The sequence below is a fragment of the Hakea prostrata genome, unplaced genomic scaffold, assembly GCF_041222555.1.
Source record: "Hakea prostrata isolate BN-2017 unplaced genomic scaffold, UWA_Hpros_2 contig_170, whole genome shotgun sequence".
Classification (NCBI taxonomy): Eukaryota; Viridiplantae; Streptophyta; class Magnoliopsida; order Proteales; family Proteaceae; genus Hakea; species Hakea prostrata.
Window position 1 is genome coordinate 46,845 of NW_028291289.1, and position 24,062 is coordinate 70,906.

Sequence of the window (24,062 nt, forward strand, 5' to 3'; positions counted from 1 at the left end):
AAAAACTATTAGCGCCAAACGTAAACTTAAATATAAATCAAAAAGAAAATTTACATTGGAGCATTGGGAAAGCAAAGGGTCTTTTAGTAAATGCGCAACGACACTTGTCAACCCAAACGCTTACGTCGATTATACATTTGTCCAACTGTGGGCCCCACTTATTACAACATCAATTCGTAATTTCCATTGGTTAAAATCGTAAGATACACATTTCTTACTGTAAACTGTAAAAAGATCAGATTTTCCCTCATGTGTTTCTCCATGGTCACCTTAACTGGGTTCTTAGGTTTTTGAGTTTTTCATTCACAAAATTCACCTTGCTTTTTCAGTTACAAAAGCGGAAAAGAGGGCAAATCTGCCATGGCCACACTTTCCAAGCTCTGCAACTAACTATTTCACCAAAATTTTCTTTGCAAGATTTCTATCACAAGCTACACCAGCACGAGATGTGGTCTTTCTTGAGACACCCAACTGCTCATTTCAAGATATTTTTGTGTTTTTGTTTTGGTAAGATTTCTACAAAGATGGGATCTTAGCTTGTTTTGTCTGAGAAACCCAACTGCTTTGTTGCATTTTTTTTTCTTCCTGAGATTTCAACGGAACAAGGCAAGATGGGATCTTTAGTTCCATTTCTGGACCTGAATCTTCTTCCTGACCACAACATTGTTACCCCGAAAGTGGAACCCAAGCTTGAACCCCTGTACGAAGAACCCTACTACTCAACACCAAATCCTAATTCTAGTTCTTACTCTAACCCTGACCCTGAGTGTTTCCCTGAATCTGGTTCCGATGTTATCCAAGAAATCTCTCCGGTTTCAGAAATTGCTGCAGAGGGAAATGATGTATATTCGGAATATTACAGGATTTCGCAGCTTTTTCAGTCTGCTTTCTCGAAGAAACTGCAACAGTATTCCGATTTGACGGTTGTGGATCCGAATTCACTTGCTATTGTTCCTCGGCCGGAGCAAAATAGCGTCTCCACGGCTGTCGTAAAGTATAAGAAACAACGGTCGGGGGAGATGATTAGGGTTACTACTCTTGGCGTTGAGGATGCCAGGTACTTTCGAGATTTGGTTCGGCGGACGAGGATGCTTTATGATTCTCTGCGGATAATTTCTACGGCGGAAGACGAAAGGGAACCTAATGGGAAGAGAGTAAGGGGGGATCTGAGAGCTGCTTCGTTGATGAGGAACAGGGGTCTTTGGCTGAATAGGGACAAGAGGATAATTGGTTCGATTCCTGGGATTTACGTTGGCGATGTGTTTTTTTTCCGGATGGAGTTGTGCGTGATTGGACTGCATGGGCAGCTTCAAGCTGGAATCGATTATGTCTCGGCAAGTCAGAGTTCTAATGGAGAGCCGATTGCGACGAGCATTGTAGTTTCTGGTGGGTATGAGGATGATGAAGATGCAGGTGATGTGATAATCTATACAGGTCAAGGTGGACAAGATAAACAATTTGCGAGACAGTGTGTTCACCAAAAGCTTGAAGGAGGCAATCTTGCGTTGGAGCGGAGCAGGTATTATGGGATTGAGATACGGGTTATTCGGGGTTTCAAATATGACAGAAGTATTACCAGCAAAATCTATGTTTATGATGGTCTATATCGAATTACTGATTGCTGGTTCGACGTGGGTAAGTCTGGTTTTGGTGTGTACAAATATAAGCTTGTGAGAATGGCTGACCAACCTGAAATGGGCAGTGTTTTGCTGAAACTAGCCGAGAATCTGAGGATAAAACCTTTGGAAGCCAGGCCATCTGGTTATCTCAGTTTTGATATCTCCAAGGGGAGGGAAAGTTTGCCTGTTTTCCTGTTCAATGACATCGATTCTGATCACGACCCAATGCTCTATGAGTATCTTGTGAAGCCTGTGTTCCCTCCTCTTGCATTTCAGCATACGGGTAATAGCATCGGGTGTGATTGTGTTTCTGGTTGTTCCTCTGGTTGCTTTTGTGCCCAGAGAAATGGTGGAGAGTTTCCTTATGATCGCAATGGGCTTCTCGTGAGGGGGAAGCCTTTGATACTTGAATGTGGTAGCTTTTGTCGCTGCCCACCTAATTGCCGGAATCGTGTGACTCAGAAGGGTTTGAAGCATCGGTTGGAAATTTTTAGGTCAAGGGAAACAGGCTGGGGAGTTAGATCCTTGGATTTGATTCACGCTGGTTCCTATATTTGTGAATATAGTGGCGTTATGCTTGCCAGAGAACAAGTGGAATTATTTACAATGAATGGTGATAGTTTGGTCTATCCTAGTCGTTTTCCCAAGAGATGGATGGAATGGGGGGACTTATCTCAAGTTCTCCCTGAATATGTAAGGCCGCCGTATCTCTCTATTCCTCCTCTGGATTTTGCAATGGATGTATCAGCAATGAGAAATGTTGCTTGCTATTTCAGCCATAGTTCAAGCCCTAATGTCATGGTGCAATTTGTACTATATGATCACCATAATATACTGTATCCACATCTTATGCTATTTGCATTGGAAAACATCCCACCTTTACGAGAGCTCAGCCTAGACTATGGAGTGACCTGTGATTGGACAGGAAAACTTGCTATTTGCAATTGAACATTCTGCAGGGGTGGGAGTTTTCGTTATTTTGCAGATCTTTTTTATTTTGAGAAAATGATGCGTTGAGATGTTTCTGGGATTAACTGTTATCTTCCCCTAAAGGTAATGCTCTGATTTGTTGTTGAGACTGTAGAATTATATTTTGTATTTTAGCAGTATGATTTTTCTTAATGTTTCTTTTTTGGTTGATCTTATTAATTCATTACCAATGCTTATTAACAAATTTATGAACGGTGGTACATGTTCATGTCTCCTTTAGTTTGTGTTGTTCTTTTTGTTCATTAGCTACATTTTTTTGCCTGGTAAATTTTCTTGACTATGTCAATTTATAGAACAGCTCGTTTGTTGTGGAGATGAAAGTATAGAAGGGCTGAGAGGCAGGTCTTACTGGCTCTGTGGTCACTGTTTACACATCACTTGTTTTGATCTCTCATTTTTCCTGATGGGTCCTTGTTACTTGTATCCTTGAGTTCAGGCTACAAAGTATTTGCATTACAATTAGGCACTTGTGATTGTGATCCTGAAATGTTTGCCAGTTATCAGCTTCTCATTATCTCATCCTTTATTAGCATTCTGTTGATAGTTTGGTATTTAAGGCCAATCAATGTCAAGGACACATTTTTCTGCTGCATGACGTAACTTGCTTAACATGGAGTTGACCCTGTTATTTACTGCCCGAATCCTTGTTCTTTTACTCTTCAATGCAATTAATAAATTTTTTTTAATGAAGTCACCGGCACTGCTTCCTCTATGCTATTGATTTATTTTGGTTTATTTTACAGTGAAAACATCTCCTTCTATCATTTGAAAATATTTGGGGTCCTCATTGTTCTATTTTATGGTAGCGTATGCAGACCTACACCTGGTCTCTGCTTATGGAAAGTGCATGATATGGAGATTAAAGTATGAACAATTGAAAGAAACAAAGTTGTTGTATATCAAAGTAGGTTCAACTGTGGTGTTTATATCTGGATTTTTTGTTCTTTTAATCTTTTTGCATTTGTCATGGATGGGTTGACTGGTCACACATATCTAGTAGTGTCTGGTCCATGGTTGTCAAGACGACAAGGTGACCACAGTGATTGGGGCTCCTCCGCCTAGGCAATTAGACGATAAAGCGGTGCCTAGGCGGCAATAAAGCGACCAAAGCGGTTGGGTTAAAATTTTTCAATATAACTACTTTTAGACTACTTTTCAATATAACTACTTTTTATAATAAGCTAAACAAGTATTCACTAGTCACATTTATCCCAAAAAACAAGCATTCAAAAATCATAACTATGAGAAATTATTTAAGAAAAGAACACAAACATAAGTTCATCTCATCAGACCATGATTGTCAAAGCGTCTGCCTAGGCATTTACTGATTCATTGATTCTTGATGTTGAGTATGGCTTATGCTTTACATTCTGTTGTCGACGAGCATGGGGTCCCGCTCACCGGTGAGCAGGCGGGGGTCCGGGGAGGCCGCCCAGCGGGGGTGTAGGGGCAACTCCCTTGGAGCAAAAAATAGGTTCTATGTCACTTTGGGCCTCGGAGTTCCTTTGCAGATTGGGCATCAATTAAGCGGTTCAAAACAATTTCAACCGCTTTGCTTTGACAAACATAGTCTGGTCGTATCTGTTGCTTGTTAATGACGTATGTAGTTATTTATTTATTGGAGAGGCTATTGAGGAGATTTGTGCCTTCCTTGGATACATATGGTCAGTCTATAAACTATAGTTAAATGATAACATAGTTCTGGTGATCAAATTAAGTCATCCTATATTTTCTTCAAGGTCCAGAAGTTAACCCATCAGATTGTATATCTCCATTGATTCTGAATCTAATTGTCCTTAAATTGGCCAAGAATTGTTCAGGCAGAGCTGGACATGATCCAACTCAGTTGGACTGAATAAACCTAGAATCAGGGTTATTTGGAACAGGCAGCAGTCGATTGTGAGTTAGAATTATTGATTCTAATCCAAGTTTTGAAATGATGATTTTCAGGCTACTTGTATAATTACTCAATAGTATGTCATCCTATTTTTCCCTAGTTGATTCGAACTGTCTAATCCCTGTCGCATTGACCAAAATAGAACTCATATAGAAAAGCATTTCTTGTTCATCACATAGGTACACATGAATTTCCTGTTAAAGATCTCCAACAGATTAGAAGAAAGGCAGCAAGTTCTGCAATATCTTACCCCATTTTTCTTGGCTCCTTTACTGTCCATGCTTACAAGAGTCTTGGAGGCTTTTAGGGGGAACTAATGACATCCCATTGTTCACCACAAGATGGACCAAAAACCCACAGGAACAAAAAATTAGCTTTCCAACAAATCCAAAATTGCTTAACTCTGATTCATGTTGAAGGACTTATGTTTTGGTCATACCTTATTTGGTATGTACAAATGCTGCCAAAATTGTTACAAATAAAAATACTGATTAAATATAAAAAATTGAGAAGTCACCTCTCTTTTGATTATAGCAACGTTTTAGCATAGAAAGAGTCATGGAATAGAGTTGAGAAAAACTCCAGTTAGAAAATTTAAGATTTTACCTATTGCTGAAAATCTAGTTTTCTGTTTGTGAATAAAAGATTGATTTTCTTTCCCTTTTTTTTTATATTTATTTTTTAAGGAATATTTATTTATATCTTTGAATTTGATTTTTATCAAGTTTATTGGTTTCAAATTGGGGATATTTTCTTTCTATTCTTCAACAACTTTTAGTCAAACAAGATCAAATTTATAATATTCTCCAATGACTCCTGGACAATCAAGAACACATTGCAACTACTTCTTACTCAAGCCTCAATACAAGAACAAACTTTACCCGACACAGAATATAAAACCCAAACCCAGGAAGATTTTCAGTGCTCTTCCAAACTTACTACCCGAAATCTCTTAGTAAAAAATCAAATCACTCTTTTACATTCTAATAAACACATCTTCCTTATAGCACATGTTGATATAGGATGTACTAAGAACTTATTATGCCCAAAATTTATTAGTGATGATGACCAAGAACCCATACAAAATCCTAAAACTACACTTAGTTATGGGATTGACCAAATTCCACACTATTACACTCATAAATTAAAACCAACTACTTTATCTTTTCGTAACCATTGTAAACAATATACTCCTCATTTTTCTCTTGATATTGTCTATATTAAACATGATTCACCACCCACTGTTAACATGTTATTAGGTCTTAATTTTCTTCTATATCATACTTCAGGACTTCTTTACAAAAAAGCCCTTCTCTTCTTCCAACATTGTACTATGACCCCTACAATTTCCGATTCTACCCATCTCTCCGAAATTACCGCAGCCCAATTATATATATAGCACCAACGGTTCTTCCAACTCCATTCCACAAGGCCTGTCTCCTGGTTCACCAGTGCCACATCTTGCACAACCATGGGCTCCATCATTTTATGGGGTTATGGAGCTGAAAAAGGGGCTAAAGTTTATGTCCTCGGTTTTTATGGGATATAGTGATGTACTCCCTAGATTAGGTGGCTGCCCGGGATGATTCCAGCAATATGCAGAGGGTTTTATAGGGTTTTAACACTGCTCAGGCATGCTGAAATTGAAGTTTCAGATCTGAATTTATATATAAGAGTTAAAATTCAGACTTGAGAAATCAAACCTAGACCAAGTAGGACTTGGTGTAGTTAGGGTTAGGGTATTGGGGAACAGGCTGCTGGTTCTGCAGATTAGAACTACTGCAGTTGTTATTTTGTAGTCCAGAAACACTTTTAGAGGTGTAGGGCTGAAGTAGGGTTGTTTGAGAGAATTCTGCCATTTCTGAAATTCTGCATATTTACTCCACGAAGAAGACAAATTGTGGGTTTTTCAAAAGTCCAGAACTGGGGTTGTTTAGGGGAAACAGGTTAGGACTAGACTCAGCACGTTAGGGCAACTCTAACAAGGGTAGATAGGGTTTGAATTGACCAGGGAATAGGGGAGTCCTATGTGAAATAGGATCTGGAGGCTGTGGGAAAGGGAGGGGGAAGAAAGGGTTTCGGGCACTAGGTAAGGGGCTGGAACAGCAAAGGAAACAAGGGGAAGGCGGAGGGGACTGTTGCGATTGGTTGGAGGGTGTTTTCTAGGCCAGATAAGAGAGGGAAGGGGCTGTTAGGGTTACAGTTGCAGGGGAGGGGTTTCCTAGGGTAGCGTGAGCAAGGGGGAGGGGTGGAGAAGCTTGTAACTTACTTGGGAAGGCCCTGGAAAGCTGTTCTATGTGCAGGAATGATCTCTTGAAGCTGCTGTAGTTGAAGAAGATGACGATGAACAGAATAATTTCAAACACAAACACTCAACCAAGGCCCACTCAATGAAGGAGACCTTGGTCCTTACTCAACAATTCAATTAATCATCAAAACTGAAATCAAATTACAAAGAAAGGCTATTTATAGCCTGGGAAAGCAGACGCTGACTCAAACTTAGGATGTCCCTTCTGCTAAGGACTCGTTTACAAACTAACATGGACTCTTGAATTTAAAATACTGACTTAACTAAATGAGATAGGAAACCTATCCTAACTCAACTGGACCCTTTAGCTTTACTTGACTCACAAGTAACTTATCCAAAACAATTTCAAATTGACTCAAACAAACCCTGAAGACTGCAGTTCATAGACTCTAAGTTGGAAGTAAATCCAACTCTCCAAAATGGGGCAAATGTCCAAATTACTCCCCAAGGGGGTTTCGGCCGGATTAAAGAGGCCTTTTTAAGCCCCCCTTGAGGGCCTCACTTTCTGGTTTGATTGGGGGCATATTTTGTGTTCACATCATATAGGTTACAGTTTGGAGATATATTTAAGATGGTACGTGTTGAATGAGGTTGGAAAGATCTTATTGCGGATGCTAAGCTGGAGGTAGTGTCTTGAATCTGGTGGATATAAAATTGGCAGAATTGGATTCGAAGCATCTGGTTTGTCACTTTTTGGACTGAAATGAGTTAGGCTATGAATTGGAGATTCTTGGTGACTAACTACTAGCGGCAAATACCCATCAAGTTTGCACACTTTGGATAAGAAAGTCTGATAGTTGCATATGCTGCCAGATTTTACTCTTTTGCCACTCGATTTGATTTTGAATGGGATGAGAAGGTTTTGGTGGTGTAAACAATCCCAGAGTATGTAACCAGTGCTTAGTAAGACACAGAGAAAGAGAGAGATTGGTAGATAATCCAGAGATTGAGGAAGCTGGGAGGTGAACAATGGGAGACTAGGGCTGTGTGATAGAATGTACATTCTATTATACTTATGGTTCGAGAATTCATTTTCAGGGGCAACTTGGTAGTCCAAAAACCGAATTTTACCAAGGTCCCACTGATTTGGTGAACTTTGTTGGGGTTGGAATCAAAGCCAAATTGAGTGGAAAGAATAAATTTGCCTTAATGTTGTGAGGTATACCGAGATCTAGTCAAGATATATTAGATACGACTGAGCTATTAACTTGTAGGATATCTCATCTTGGAGTTCCCATGTAGATACGATGATGAGAATGGAAGTAGTCTCTAGTTTGTTCCTCCATGGCTTTTGTTACTACTGGTTCATGTTATTGGGGGTTTGAGTTGCTGGAAATTGCAGCTCTGATACCAATTGATGTAAACCCAGATTTAGGGTAAGGGTAGTTTGGGAATTTTCCTAAATCTAAGGGCTGCCCAGGAATTTCAGCAAAGTAGGCTTATTCAAGGTGTTTTAGGGTATTCTAAAGCTCTGAAAATTCCATTGCAACAATAGCTCAGGTCTGAATTTTAACTAAAATTTAAAACTAGGGTTTGGGGGGAATTTGCGTCAGGCTAGGAACAGGCTATTGGCTCACTGTTCTGCAGTTTTCAGAACTGGTTTTATTGCTGTTATGCAACTTTAGAATTGAATTTGATTGATCTGGACTTTAGAATATGATCAGAACCTAAAACAGTATCAGATTTTGGAAATTTAAAATCTGCAGAATTTTCTAAGGAAGAAGATGAAGTGTAGGATTTTCCTTGACCACTAGGCAGAATTAGGGAAGTAACTATAGAACTAGATTCTAGGACTAGATGCGATCCTAGGGGGAGGGAGGGACAGGAGTCTAAATTGGTTGGGGATCAAGGGTTTCATGGGGGGGTGGGTCTGCTGTTTTCGCAAGAAAGAATAAAGTCACAAGGGGAGGGGAATGGGGGAGCCGTAGGGTAGGAGAGATGGGGTAGTGCCTGGGAAGTGTCGCAGAGCTTAGTGAAGGGGAATAAGGGAGCCATAGGGGTGAGGGAATGCTGCTGTTGAGGTGCGCAGCAAAGGGGAGGGGAAAACCTAGGTGCGCAGGTTAGGGAGAGAGCGGGGTAGGGCTGTGGGATTGGGAGGAGGCAGGGGAGGGGTGGGGGAGGTTCTGTACTTAGGGATGCTGGTTGAAGGCTTGAAGAACCCCATGGTCATCCACATATAATGGATAGGATGCTCTCCATGTCATCTCACGGGTCATTTCGCCGATCTTGAGCGCCCATGAGCCCTTGTCTATTATATGCAACCCTACCATCTCATGATGACAGTGGGCCTACTTGATGCTCACAGGACCCAGCCACTGACATCACGGGTTAACCGGTTTCAATACCCCTACCGTAAGGGTAGTAGTACTCATGAGGTCACCTAGCCAAACACTTCTAGACGTGCCTTACATATGTCAATCAGTAATTAGGGAAAGCGCCAAGGGCACCATAGGAATGCGGCCCATACCGCCTCCTTTGGTATCCTATGACAGAAATGCCAAAAGGGCATTCCCCATTCCCCAATGTTACCTAGACAATCACATAAGATTACTAGGGTCATGGGCGCTGTGAACCTGGGATAGCTGCTGGTTGTGGTTGAAAAACTTCTTTGAAATCCACCGTGACCCTCCGAAAGAGAACCACGAATTGGTGTTTCACAAATTCAAATTTTTATTCAATCAAGTCTGGCAAAAATCATGTAGAATACTTGGCTATGTATAGCCTTCTAACGACTTTAACTTCGGTGGGAGTCCTTAATAGACAAGGATCACATCACTTGACCAAAACTCGTGAGTTGGAATCTAAATAATTTAAAGACTTGGACTCTAGGTGTGGTTCCTTTATAGATTTGGATCTCACCTCATTACAAGGACTCTTGATATGGAATTCGCTAATTAAAAAACACTTGCTAAATTAGACTTTAAGTAAATTTAAATAAGCACATGCCAATTTAAGATAACTAAGGACTCAACTAAACAACTTTGAATCAAAACAAAACTCCCTAAACCAATCCAAAATCAACTCAATTTAGTAATTTAAACACAAATAAAATTCTGAATTATTCTGGAAATAATTCTAGAATTAAAAAAGGGGGCAAAATACCTAAGATACTCCCAAATAGGGGTTTCATTGGGGTAGGGTGGTTTCTTGGAGCCATACTAGGGTCCTTAATTGAGGTTTCAGCCAAGGGGTTCCTTGTGTTCACATCAGGCACTGCTGGAGCTGGGCCTTAATTGGTTTCATCTCTTCTTCTTCTATTATGAAGTTATGATTTATGGACTTATGATGCTTGTACTACTGTATTCTTGAGAGTTGAAAATGATGATGTTGTATCTTAATCATATGGATGAAATTCTGAACAATTGAAGTTACCTGATGTATCTTATCACTTGGTTTCTAGTTATATCAATTAGTGGCTCTATATTTCACATTTTATAATATTGCATGTTAATTCTTATAGCATTTTGATTTCAAACTTAGGGTCGATATTGAAACTCAATCATAGGGTGGTTTTCCCAAATCTAACCACCAGTGTTTTTAGAAGGCCTAGAATAGGCTAAATTCCAAGTTTCAGCCCAAACCTTAAAAGCCCCCGAGATGGGTCCTCAAGTTGAGCCCCCCAAGATTTACAATATGTCGACTGAGATCTTGCCAACTCAAGTGAGATCTTGGTTGATCTGTAGGGCGAGATTGCCCTCGAGATTGAGATCTCCAACCTTGACTTGGGCTAGGGAGTTTTAGAAGGTGGAGGGAAAGAAGAATCCAAGAGGGGGAGGGATTTGGGTGAGGGGATTGTGGAGTTCTAGGTATGGGAGGTTAGGGTAATTAGGGTTCTATGGAAGGACATTAAAGTGCAGGTTTTAGGGTTTTGGCTGAGCAATTGGTGTGATGGATGGGGTCAAATTCTTGCGAGGGGAGGTGGTGGAGGTGATTGTTCCAAAGGGAGTGGGACTTGGGGGAAGGGATTAGAAGATAAAGAAAATAGGGTTTTGGGAGAAAGGAGGGGATGCTGTAGGGATGAGGGAAGGGTTTTAGGTTTGATCTGATGGGTGGAAAGAGAACAGGAAGTGTGGGAGATGCTTTGCTTACCAATATAGAGTTTGGAGAAGACAAATTGCATGAACAGAGGACCCCAACTAGGCGGCCGCAAGGTTTCCTCCCTGGGAAACCTCCATACTCCTCTCAATTCTCCTATAGTCAATTTTTTTTTATCATCAACACTGTCCTGGTTGCATGAATTAGGCTTTATTTATTGCCTACATAGAAGGGTTCATACTCGGACTCAAATTTGAAAACCAAAAAGATGACATTTACTTTATTTAGGCCTTCCTACACTACCAAGGACTCTCACTTATCTTAACCTATAAGGATTCAAATTACACAATATGAGTAGGCCTAGCTTCTAGTGAAATTTGGACAACTAAAGAAATCCCACTATAAATAGGACTCCTAACTAGACTAGGACTCTTTCTTAACATAACAAGGACTGATTTAAATAACAAAATAAAAATAGGTTTAGATTCCTAATAGAAGTCTGCATTTAACAAGATCAATTTGGACTGAACTAGGGGTACCAAAAATTACCCAAATGCCCATGTTTCTGCCAATATTCCATTCAGCTGGGCTGGGCCATGCGATGTTGGGCAGCAAACTGTAAGCCCTGTTGTGGCCCTTGGGGTGGTCTGGGAATTTCAGATCATACAGCAATTCAGGAAGCCAATGTAGAGGGCACCCCCATCTTGTCATCTTGTTGCATATCTTTGACCATGGAATAGTTTGGTAATGAATTGCACCTTCAAAAGTAGTGTTGCACTACCATCCAGTCGAGTTCTGATGATGGAGGATATAAAAGTGCCAGGTGGAATATCTGGTAGAAGAAAGTCTGAAGCACCCTACACTCAGAAGGCCTTTACACATACCCGCAGAGTGATAGTTCAGTCATGGTAGTCTTCTCCCAAGTAAATCATTCAGCAAGCCATAGGTTCCAATATTCTCCTCCTTGGTTTAGTTTTGACAGACCTATGAAGCCACATGCTGAGCCATGGTACTTCTCATGCAAGGGAACAAGCATTTTTCTGTTCAACGTCCAGATCATTTTGTTGCTTTTGTAGTTGTTATGACACCTAGGGGATCTGGGCGTTTAAATGGTCAAACGTCAAGGCTGCATCACAGTGGTAACCGAGGTGTCTGGACGCCAAAGCATTGCCTTGACAGCTATGACTTTCTTCTGCTAATAATAAATGGCTATTGTTTTGGAAGATAATGGAGAAATAACCTAGTACCATTGGAGTCAGAGTGTGTGATCATGAACCTAATCAAGTAGCTGGCAGTGACAGTAATGGAGAGAGGCAACATTATTAGACTTTTGTTGTGCCAAAAAATAGTATTTTCTTGACTCGAGTGAGATGCAACATTAGTTTGTGTTGGTGGTAGTTGGACTGGACCAATGCTGTCTTTGGAGGTGGCATTCACAGGCTTGGTTTGAAGATAGAGATGCTTACATGGAGGGTCAATGAATACTAATTTCAATATCAATGATCAATGTTTGCTATTATACTCAATTTGTTGGGTTTATTGAAGCTAAGTAGTGTGATGTCTATGTTAAAGGTTTGCCGATCCTCTTGGAATGGACATTGTTTGATAAGACAGCTTGGCATTGTGGTTATGACTTATGAGAACACTTATTTCTTCGATCAGATGGACATGAGATGCTGTTTCTTCCAGTTAAGGATTTTTTGCCAGTCAAGTTTTGCTGGACAGAAGTGTCTTTTCTTTTCTAGTGTGTTAACTCAGATGGTTTCCTTGGTTCTTATTAATGTAGATGTGTCAAGCAATTTCTAGGGGAGAATTGATGTAGTTGCATTCGGATTGCTGGACAAGCCTAATTGGGTTCGGAAACCCAAATTGAGATGGAACTGCCCAACTTAGGTTTTTCGTCTGACATAAGCTGGTAATTATGTGTTAAAATCATCTAAATAGGCATTGGAAATAAGCTTTAAGTTGCATTATGTTTGTGCGGTGCCTTTATCTGGTGGATTTTATATGTACTGTGTTGCTTTAGTGGGCCTATAATATGGGTAGAGGCTAGGCATATTTAGATAATTTTTTTGGTAATGTTTTAGCTAGGCAGGATTGGATTCTATAAATCCAGTCCAGTTAGAATCTATTTCCTTGGTGTTTTCAGCTTGCTAGTCAATTTAGGTTACTTATTCATTAAAGATTGAGTTAGGCCTTTCCTTTAGTGTAAACATCTGTTTTTGAGTTTTCTGAATAAGTTTGCAAGCTTCATGTGGGTGCAATGATTAAGTTGTGCTCTTGCAACTGTCCGTTTGTGTATTTAAGACACAGTAGCAGCCTCTGTGCAGAGAAACAACAACAACAACAACAACAACAACAAGCCTTGTCCCAACTAAATGGGGTTGGCTACATGGATTCTTGCCCTCCAATCAGTTCTGTTAGAGGCCATGCTAGATACAAGGCCTAAGCTATACATATCCTTTCTCACCACTTCTCCTAAGGTTATCTTAGGTCTACCCCTAGCTCTTCTAGTTCCTTCAATATGGATTATATCACTTCTCCGTACAGGAGCATTTATAGGTCTCCGTTGAACGTGGCCGTGCCACCTCAAACGACTTTCTCTAAGTTTATCACTTATGGGAGCAACTCCCAGACCAACTATAATATGATCGTTTCTTATCTTATCCATCCTAGTTTTGCCACTCATCCATCTTAGCATCCTCATTTCTACTACATTGAGTTTATCTATATGATTCTTTTTAATAGCCCAACACTCTGCACCGTACATCATAGCTGGTCGAACAACGGTCCTATAAAACTTTCCTTTAAGCTTTAATGGAATACGCCGATCACATAAGACCCCGGACGCACCTCTCCACTTCATCCACCCTATTTTAATTCTTTGGGAAACCTCATCTTCTAAATCACCTCTTTTACTTATGATTGAACCAAGGTACCTAAAACAATCACTCTGAGGAATCTCTTTATCGTCAAGTATCACCACCTCATCATCTGTCCGATCATGACTAAAGTTACAACCTAAATATTCTGTCTTCGATCTACTAAGTTTAAAGCCTTTTGATTCCAAAGCTACTCTCCATGATTCTAATTTGGTATTAATCCCCACTTGGGTCTCATCAATCAACACAATATCATCAGTAAAAAGCATACACCAGGGGACCTCATCTTGAATGTCTTTGGTTAATTCATCCATTACCAGTGCAAATAGATATGGGCTTAAAGTTGACCTTTGATATAACCCAATTGTTATCGGGAATTCATTACTTTGTCCCCCCACTGTTCTAACACTAGTCACCGAACCATCATACATATCCTTAACTATATGTATATATTTACTTGCAACACTTCTTTTTTCTAGTACTTGCCAAATTAACGCTCTAGGGACTCTATCATAAGCTTTTTCTAGGTCAATAAATACCATATGAAGATCTTTCCTACATTCTCTATACCTTTCCATAAGTCTCCTAATTAAGTAAATAACCTCCGTTGTAGATCTTCCCGGCATAAACCCAAATTGGTTCTCCGTAACTGTAGTTAAGTGTCTCAAACGGTTTTCAATTATTCTCTCCCATAATTTCATTGTATGGCTCATCAATTTAATGCCCTTATAGTTATTACAACTTTGAATATCTCCTTTATTTTTGTAAATTGGAACCACAATACTTCTCCTCCAATCATCTGGCATTTTCCATGTGCTCATAATCTTATTAAACAACTTAGTCAACCAAACTAGTCCATGGATTCCTAAGCTCTTCCATACTTCAATTGGGATTTCATCTGGACCTTGTGTCTTGCCGAGTTTCATCCTCCTTAAAGCTTCTTTTACTTTGGACATCGAAATTCTATGTATATAAGTTCGGACATTGGTGCCTTGGTGAAAAGTGTAATCGTCCGAAACATAAGTGCTTGAAGAATGCTCATTTAGTAAACTAGATTAATAGGTTTCCCATCTTTTCTTAATATCCTCCTCACAAACTAATACTTTACCATCTCCATTTTTAATACATCTAACGTGGTCAAGATCTCTACTCTTCCTATCCCTCATCTTAACTATCTTATAAATAGATTTCCCCCTCCTTTGTGCCTCTGTGCAGAGAAAGAAAGGGAGAAAAGAGAGGGGTGGGGTGGCTTAAGGCTGCATACAGTTGTTCCTTCTTGACCTATTTTATATTAGTTTGTAAGAAGGGCCAGCTTGTTGTTAAATGCCCCTGTACTTGAGAAGTGATTTAATCTAGATTGAAGGCATTAGAAATCAAACTCTTAAGAATCAAACTAATAGCTGAATCAAAGGAGAAAACGGAGACGAAGAAAAGAGGAGAAGAACTAGCAGTAGGAGCCTGCGATTTTAGATAGGTCTTTTAGAATCACAGGCTGGTTTATTTTATAGATTTCAAAGTCTAAAATACAACCTGAGAGACAAGTATTAAAAAAGAAATAAAAAATACGACTTGTGGACAATATCCACTAACTGAAAAAACTGTCCGAAATAGAAGGTACAAAAAAGGAAACTTAGGAAAATATGAAAATAGAAACAAACTCAAAAATAGAAAGTATGCAACTCTAACTCTTCAAAACTTGTGCACCAAGAATTCTTCTTCGAAAATAGTAACTTAGTAGCTTGAGTACCTCGCTGTTGTAGGTTTTGCGCACCAAGGTAGCAGCCTTGGACGATGCACACCAACCTTGTGCAAGTTTTAACACTCCCCCTCAAGCTGGATCATATAAGTGTCCCATGCCCAGATTGCAACAGATAGACTGAAAACTAGGTTTAAAAAGAGCTTTAGTGAGCAAGTTTGCTAGCTGATCAGCAGAACCCACAAAGAGAGTCTCAATAATTTTTTTCTTGACCGCATGACGAACAAAATGACAATCTACCTCTCTATATGCTTTGTCCTTTTATGGAACACTGGTTGTTGGCAAAGATTATCACAAAACATCCTCATAGAGGCAGAGATTAAAAACCCCATTTCCTCCAAAAAGGAACAAAGCTGCATCAACTCGGCAGCTGTGGGCCATATCTTTATATTCTGCTTTAGTGCTAGATCGGACAATAGTAGATTGCTTTTTGCTCCTCCAAATCACAAGATTCCCACCAAGGAAGTACAATAACTTCTGGTAGACCAACGATCAGCTGCAGATCTTGCCCAATCAACATCAGGAAAGGTAACCGAATCCATACTCCAATTTGGTCGATAAATAAGTCCTTTATCATGAGCACTCTTGAGATACCTAAGTAATCGCATCGCTGCACCCCAATGGGCCTTTTTAGGGGATTGCATAAACTAACTCAACTCGCTTACATAATAGGAAATATCGCTATGTAACTGTGAGATAGATAAGCTTTTTAGTAAGACTTCTGTAGTGATGGACATCATCCAGTCCCAATTTTAATTGAGGATCCATGGGGATGTCAATAAGTTTGGAGACAAGCATCCCAGTTGCTGCCAAAATATCCAAAACATATGGTCTCTGTGACAAACTAACTCTTTTCTTACTATGAATTACCTCAATTCCTAGTAAATACTGTAGGTTTCCCAAGTCTTTGGTCTAGAAATATTTTTTTATAAGTGTGCCTTAATTGCATTGATGGCCCCAACATCGCTGCTTTAGAGAATAATATCATCTACATAAACTACCATAATAACATTGTCACCCTCTTGTGTAACAAAAATAGAATGGTCATAATAACATTGGACAAATCCAAAAGACTCCATAGTCTTGCTAAATTTCTCAAACCAAGCTCGCAAAGACTGTTTGAGACCATAAATTGCTTTATGGAGCTTACAAACACGAGCACTTTCCTTCCCTTGAGCAACATACCCTAGAGGTTGCTGCTTATAAACCTCTTCATTGCGATCACCGTACACAAAAGCATTTTTTATTTGAGCCGAAAAAGAGGCCAGTCATGGTTCATAGCTAAAGAAATTAACATACGGATTGAATTGAGTCTAGCCACAGGACAAAGAGTCTTAAAGTAGTCCACAGACTCCACACCATATGTTTGTGTATAGCCCTTGGCCACCAGATGAGCCTTGAGCTCATTCAACAGTACCATAAGAATGATGCTTAATAGTATACACCCATATACACCCACCAACAATGGACTACATTTTTTCTAAGGGGTAAGTCTACCAAAGACCATGTATAACGAGATTCTAAAGCATCATTTCCACATCCATGGTGGCTTTCCAGCTAGGAATTTGAAGGGCCTCATTTATCTTGGGTTGGAACATGAATGGTAGACAGGGAAATTGCAAGATGATGAAAGTTGGGGGGGGGGGGTAGATGAGAAACAAACACATAATTGGAAATAGGGTAAACAATATTAAAACGTAGAGTGCATGTACGAGTACCTTTCCTCAAGGCAATTGGTAAGTCATCCGAAGTCTGAAGAGGGTCTCTAGTGGAAGAATTAGTTGGTGGAGAGGTGAAGATGGAAACACAGAGGACCAACATTAACAGCCACCGGAGGAAGAATGCCAAGTATCACTAGGAGGAATTGTACTATCCGTAATACAATTGGTGTAGACTTGTTGAGGGGCACTATTGGTTGAAGAAACTAAAGATGGAATGGAAGGAACATCATTTAGAGCAACATTTTCAATAGACAAAGATGGACTAGCATAATACTGGGTATTCTAAAAAAAAGTCACATCAACACTCACAAAGTGTTTCTGATGAATAGGATCATAGCATCGAAAACCTTTTTGAGTTTGTGAGTACCCCAAGAAAAACGTATTTTGCAAGCCGGGGAGAAAGCTTATCCACAGTATAGGGTATGTGAACAAAACAAACCAACCAAATACTTTGGGTGGCACTAAAAATGGGTATCCATTTGGAAAAACAACGGAAAACAAAGATTTGTCACAAAGCAAAGCCAAAGGCATTTGGTTAATCAAATGACCCATAGTCAAAACAGCATCACACCATTGACTCTTGGGCACATTCATCTGAAGTAAGAGAGCTCATGCAACCTCCAAGAGGTGACGATTCTTGCGTTCGACCACTTTATTTTGTTGAGGAGGGAATGGACAAATGGTTTGATGAATCATCCTAAGAGAGTTACAAAAACTAAACATATCATTTTGCATATATTCCAAATCATTATCAGATCTAGAAGTTTTAATAGGTAAAGAAATTTGAGTCTATATTTCATGAACAAAATTCTTGACTATAGATAACAACTTAGTTCGATCCTTCAAAAGCTACAACCATATGAGATGAGAAAAATCGTCCACAAAAGTCATAAAAACCGAAAACCATGCCTATTACTAACTTTGCTAGGACCCTAAATATCTGAATGAACTTAAGAAAAAGAAAATAAAGATTCACTACAAGGGATAGAGTTTGGAGGATAGGTGGCACGGTGATGCTTCCCTAACTCACTTGCCTCACAGTTTAACCAAGACATAGACTTAAAAGACGGAAACAAAAATTTTAATTTAGCCAAGGAAAGATGGCCTAAATGACAATGCCATTGAAAAGCATCCACAGTTCCACACCATCATCAGACAGAGTTGCAATTGGGGTAGCATGATCTAGATAGTAGACTTTGTTTAATGCCCTCCACTAAATGTCTTTCTCGTGTGATGATCCTGAAAAACAGAAGAATTAGGAGTAAAGGCTACAAAACAATTCAAGGATTTAGTTAATTGGCGAACAGATAATAAATTGAAAGGAAAGTTAGCAACATGTAGGAGAAATGCCAACTTAAAGGAAGGTGTTGGAGAAATGCTTCTAGAACCTAGGATAGGTGTGGAAAAGTCACATTAGCTATGACAACAGAATCTTTAGTAGTGGATTTAGGAATGACCTAAAAAGGGATGACTTACCAGTCATTGTGGGAGGAAGTCCTTGAATCAAGTAGTGCTATATTACTTGCATGAGAGAGAGTGGCAGTAGAAGTACCAATGGATGTGGAAGCAGCGGTTTCAATATTTTGCCGATGAACGAAGGATTTGGCTCACATAATCTCGTAGAGTCTTAGGTAGTTCCCCAAAAGAAGATCTAGAAACGTTATCTTTAGTTGTTACTATTTTTGTACCACCATTAAATATGACATGATGGACAAGTTACTTGGCCCATTTTGGCTTCCCATGCTTAGCCCGACAAGCTTCAATCAAGTGTCCAATTTTATTGCAATGAGTACGTGGGCGAGATGACTTATTCGATTGCTCAACACCCCGACCCCTAGAAGATCTACTAACTCCCCCTGAACCATGGCCACGGCCCCTTCCACGAGTAGAAGTAAAAGCAGAACTCTCTCCTTTAGAACTATTTCTAGAAGAGTTACTTTTAGGCAATTCAATCTGTTGGAGTCTAGAGTATGAAATCACTGAGGTTGGGGACATGCTCATCAGCTAAGAGATGTCTTTTGACAGCTTTCTTAGTTTAGGGTTCAATCTTGCGAGGAACTTAGACCCAAAGAACTCATCAGTCATTCTGCTGTGCCGTAAGCTTCTCTATATCTGTAGTGAGGGGCTGAAAACATTCAATTCCTCTATCTTGCCCTTGAAGGAATTGTAATAGTCCTATAGAGATTTGTCAGCTTGCTGAAACTTAAGTAATTTTTCATAAATACTAGAAATACGTGCCATATTTTTGTCCTGGGAATAGGTTTCTTGCTAATCATTCCATATCCCCTTGGCAGCTGCTGCTGTGTCATGTTCCATACTATTCCACATCTAGATCTTAATGATGACATCATCTTGGGCCCAACTAGAGTAGGATTTATCAGTCTTGGCAAGGGGTTCAGCCTCAATGAATTTAAGCTTACCTTTTTTAAGGAAATAAACATTAACAGCTTGGGACCAAAGCAAGGAATGAGAACCACCTTTGAGTTTGATGGAGGTAATTTGAACATTCACATGATCTCCTTGAGGTCACTTTGGATTCAGCAATACTTATGGTTGAATCACTGGTAATTGAAGACATTATAAACTGAGGTAGAAATCGCACAATCTGTAGCACAAGTGTGCAACCTAGAACTTGAAGGAAGATAACAAAAAGAAATTCTGCAGAGTGCAGAATTGAATGCGTAATTATGCGGAGTTGAATGCGAAAAATAAATCTGCTGAATGCAGAAACAAAGGGCTAAAACAAGTCAGAATTCGATAAAAAGTTCAGGGATCTTCAAAAGGGTAATAGTTAGGGAAGATCGGTTTACACTAACACTTGATTTAATAGTACATTAATTGTAGCAGCAAGTGGCTGTGCACCAAGGAAACTAGCACAGGAAAGAACTTCAGAAGAGAACAGTGGGGAGAACACTAGTTTGATTAGAAGAGCTCTGACACTAGAATACAAGCTTGTAAGAATCAAACCAGTAGCTGAATCGAAGGAGAAAAGAAGGAAGCCTACGATTCTAAATAGGTCTCCTAGAATTGCAGGCTGGTTTCATTTATAGATCTCAAAGTCTAAAATACAACTTGAGAGACAAGTATTCTTGTCCTGTAAAAAAGGAAATGAAAAATATGACTTCTGGACATAATATACTAACCCAAAAAACTGTCTAAAATAGAAGGTACAGAAAAGGAAAGTATGAAAATAGAAACAAACTGAAAAATAGAAAGTATGCAACTCTTAACTCTCTGGTACTTGTGCACCAAGAATTCTTCTTCAAAAATAGAAACTTAGTAACTTGAGCACCAAGTCTGCTGTCGTAGGTCCTGTGCACCAAGGCAGCAGCCTTGAACCTTACACACCAAACCAAACTAGGGGCAGACCTAATATAACCTTAAAAGAAGTGGTGAGAAAGGATATGTGTAGCTTAAGCCTTTTATCTAGTATGACCTTAAATAGAGCTGCATGTTGCCGACACCGTTTAGCTGGGACAAGGGTGCTTGTTGTTTTTGTAAGCTGATATTGCTTTTGTTCTTCTCCGTTGATGAAGATTCTTTTTGTGATCAAGGCTGCTTCTGTTTGATCCATCCAAGCACCTTTTGCAGTGTGAAGCCTGAATCTTTTCCTATATCTTATCTTCTCCTTCCGCTCCATTGACAGCCAGTACTATGCTAGTTTTCTGCAGCTAATAATCACAAGGACTTTTCTACATGATTTTAATTTGAGGGTTCCAGCCACTTGATCATCCTCAAGGATTTATGAGTTATTTGACACCCTTAAAGAGGACCCCGAACAGAACGCTCTCCAATCAGACCTGCACATACACTGAATTTCCCATTTTGTGAATGTTGACTTGATTTACTGGTTGTTAGAATCTATTTTCCTCCATATTTAGCGGTCAAGTTACTAAAATGCTCTTTTTTGGCTTGCGTTCTTCATTTATCATTCTTCTCCTAAAATTTGTTGTTAGAATCGATTCTGTTGTTGATACTGTCTTGATCGTTCAGATACAGTTTTACATTAAGTAGTAGTTATTTACTTCTTTTGCTTACTTCCTTCAGTAGTATTTTATTTATGTTGATAAACATGTAGGAGTCTGGGGGAAAGGCTGGTTAATTAAAATCTTATGTTACTTTTAGGGTTGAATAGAGTTTAAGCCAGTTGGGTTTCACATTGCAGTTAGGAGTCCTAATTCTACAACTTTAAATACAGGTCTTGCTTTTTCAACTAATGGATTAATTTAAATTGAAGATGAATTGTTTTGTTGGCTGCTGCCAATAACTGTGAAACCCATGATTCTGTCTCCCTGCAAGTGAGTTACATCTCCTGTTGGCCCTCCACCATGATGACTGGATAACTGATGATTTAACAGAAAGATATGGATTCAAATAAGTGCCCTGGCAGAATAGTTTTTATTGTCAGTAGTGTCCAGAAGGTTGGTGTAAGGTTTCTTTATCAAATTTAGGGTGCAAGAGACATGCTTGATTGCATGATTGGTTAAAATATTTTGGAACCAAAACCAGAAATCTAAACTGGAACAGAATATATGAGGTTGCTGCTTTATGAGAGAAAGGGTTGGTTTAGGAAGAGTAAAAATAAAAAACTGTTGGGTGGGAAGCTTTCAACTCAGGGAGTTGATAAATAGCTTAGACGGTCCCATTTTTGTTACTTTTTCTTGGAAGTTGTTAGTGTCTAGGCCCAATGGCTACAGTTGTGCTGTAATGTAAGTAAGGGTGTCAAAACCAAATTGATACGGTTTACCAAAGCCAAAGCGAGCCATTTACGCCAAAACCGTGAATCATAAATGGTTCGGTTTTGGTTCAAGTTGAGACTCTTTAGGTAAACAAAACCATAGTGTTTAGACTGATGCTGACTGTTTAAACTGATCAATGTATAAATAATAAGTCAAGTCATTCATGGTTATAATAAACAAATACCAACTTAAGCAGCATTGAAACCTTTTGGATAAAAATTAAAACATGTAAACAAGTATAACCTTACAAGTTACAATCACTAAAAACATGACAATATGATGAATTCAAATATTAAGTTTGCATCTATTTCAAGGAAAAAACCAAAAGAGATGAGAACAAAAATCTACTAAACAGTTTTAAGCATTGGGAAATAGAAAAGGACATTTTAAGCCTTCTGTTTACACTGATACCAACTGTTTTAACACCCTTGGCTGTAAGCATGAGAGAGCCTTCGGTGGGGGAGGGCAAAACCTCGCACCTTAGCTTCATTTCGTTTTAACAATTTGCTTACCTAAGTGCATTTTCGACGTTTACATTATGTATTAGTCATAATTTACGTCCCATGAATCTAGATAGTACCTTCATACCTCCGAAAGAATGGAGAAAACATTGAGTTCACATAAACAATTGCTGTATTTGAAAACTTGTTTGACAGCTGTTAGCCTTCATGTTAAATTAAGGACTGAGTTCTCAACACTGTCATAAGGAACTGTATGATACACATGGTCACTGGTCAGGAAGAGATTTAAAAAAAAACTAAAAAAAACCATATGAGTAGGCATACAGTACATTGGTTGTCTGAGAAACTTTTTTCGTTTGAGTAAATTAGAGAATGGAGGGGCACCCGCCCCTCCCTTCCTCCCCCCGCCCTGCAAGGTGGGGCCAGAAATGCCCTTCACATTTCCCTGTTAGTTGGCACTGGTGAAGTGGTGGCCAAAAGAAAGTCCTCCCCCCTGGGCTGAGGAAAAGTCCGTACTTCCATACTTGGATATTAATGTTCTAAATATGCAATGACCGGAGCTTTTGTTCATTTCTGTGGTTTCACTATCTCATGTTAAGTCACTAATTATGGTTGTCTATTTATTTATTATTTGAGCATAAATGTTTATGCTATTATTTCTGTCAAGGGCGATCCTGGTACAGATGCCTTCTGCACAAGCAAAGTCCCCGGGCGGGGGGCTAATTTTCCTATGCAACTATATCTATCTATCTATATATATATATTATGTTCTTTTTTTGTCAGTGGACAGTTAGGACGCTTAAGATGGTTGAACTACTTTTTTCTTCTGTCCAGGAGAGGAGGTATGATGCAATTGTTGACTCAAGTCTCAGATTTGCAAGGAGGCGTTAACCCATCACCATCACCATCACCATCACCATCATCCATCACAGTTACTGCCGTTGTCACCATATTACGGGGTGCAGATTTTCAGCTCACAATGTCAACAATTCCAAGGTGAGAATACAGCTGGGAAGTGAATGACCAATCAACTGTAAGAATATATTTAGCCAAGAAGGAATGTCTAGTCAGTGATTGAGCAGGAGTTCCTAGATGGTAGATCCTTTGATCGATTTTGTGACAGAAAATCAGCTCCCAATATTTTTGTTGTTGCTACAATCCCCCATGTATGTGTGTGCTTGTACATATTAATGATCAATTCTTGTATCTGCTCATGTACATATTTGTCCAAACTGGATGGAGACTAGCCTGTAAAAGAAGCATTTCAGCACAAGTGAAATGGATGGATGATTGCAGGTAACGTTCCCAAGATTAATTTGTTGTTTCTGTTACATATCAGGGACTGGATAGGACTAGGAGGGTGGTGATTGCTATGTAGCTTTCCTTTTTTTTTTTTTTTTTTGGGTAGAAAGCTTTCCTTATTCTTTAGGTAGGTTATGTTTGAGGTTGTGATCCTTCCAAGTGAAGATGGAGCTCACTTGCTTCTTGACGAGTCCAGATTAGGCAATCACGGGCGGACTATAAGCATTCCTTGCATTTGCAGAAAAGCACAAAGTAGAAAGGGTGAACAAGACCAAGGAAAGCTCAAGTATGTCAGCACAGGCAAGAGGAATAGGGAAAGGGAAGTCTAAACGAGGCCATGCTAGTTGGGATA

At 39.4% G+C, this 24,062-nt stretch overlaps 1 protein-coding gene across 1 annotated transcript; it reads left to right on the plus strand.

Moving 5' to 3' along the window:
- The first annotated feature begins 242 nt into the window (after nucleotides 1–242).
- On the plus strand, nucleotides 243–23,747 carry LOC148998729 (histone-lysine N-methyltransferase family member SUVH9-like). Its single transcript, XM_089141764.1, has 2 exons — nucleotides 243–2,672; nucleotides 23,243–23,747. Exon 1 carries the CDS (start codon nucleotides 612–614, stop codon nucleotides 2,565–2,567), a length of 1,956 nt encoding a protein of 651 aa, XP_088997890.1. The 5' UTR covers nucleotides 243–611; the 3' UTR covers nucleotides 2,568–2,672; nucleotides 23,243–23,747.
- The last annotated feature ends 315 nt before the right edge of the window (nucleotides 23,748–24,062 follow it).

What these genes read in the sequence shown, in the direction of transcription:
- LOC148998729 (XM_089141764.1), top strand. Translation starts at nt 612, where the DNA reads ATGGGATCTTTAGTTCCATTTCTGGACCTGAATCTTCTTCCTGACCAC.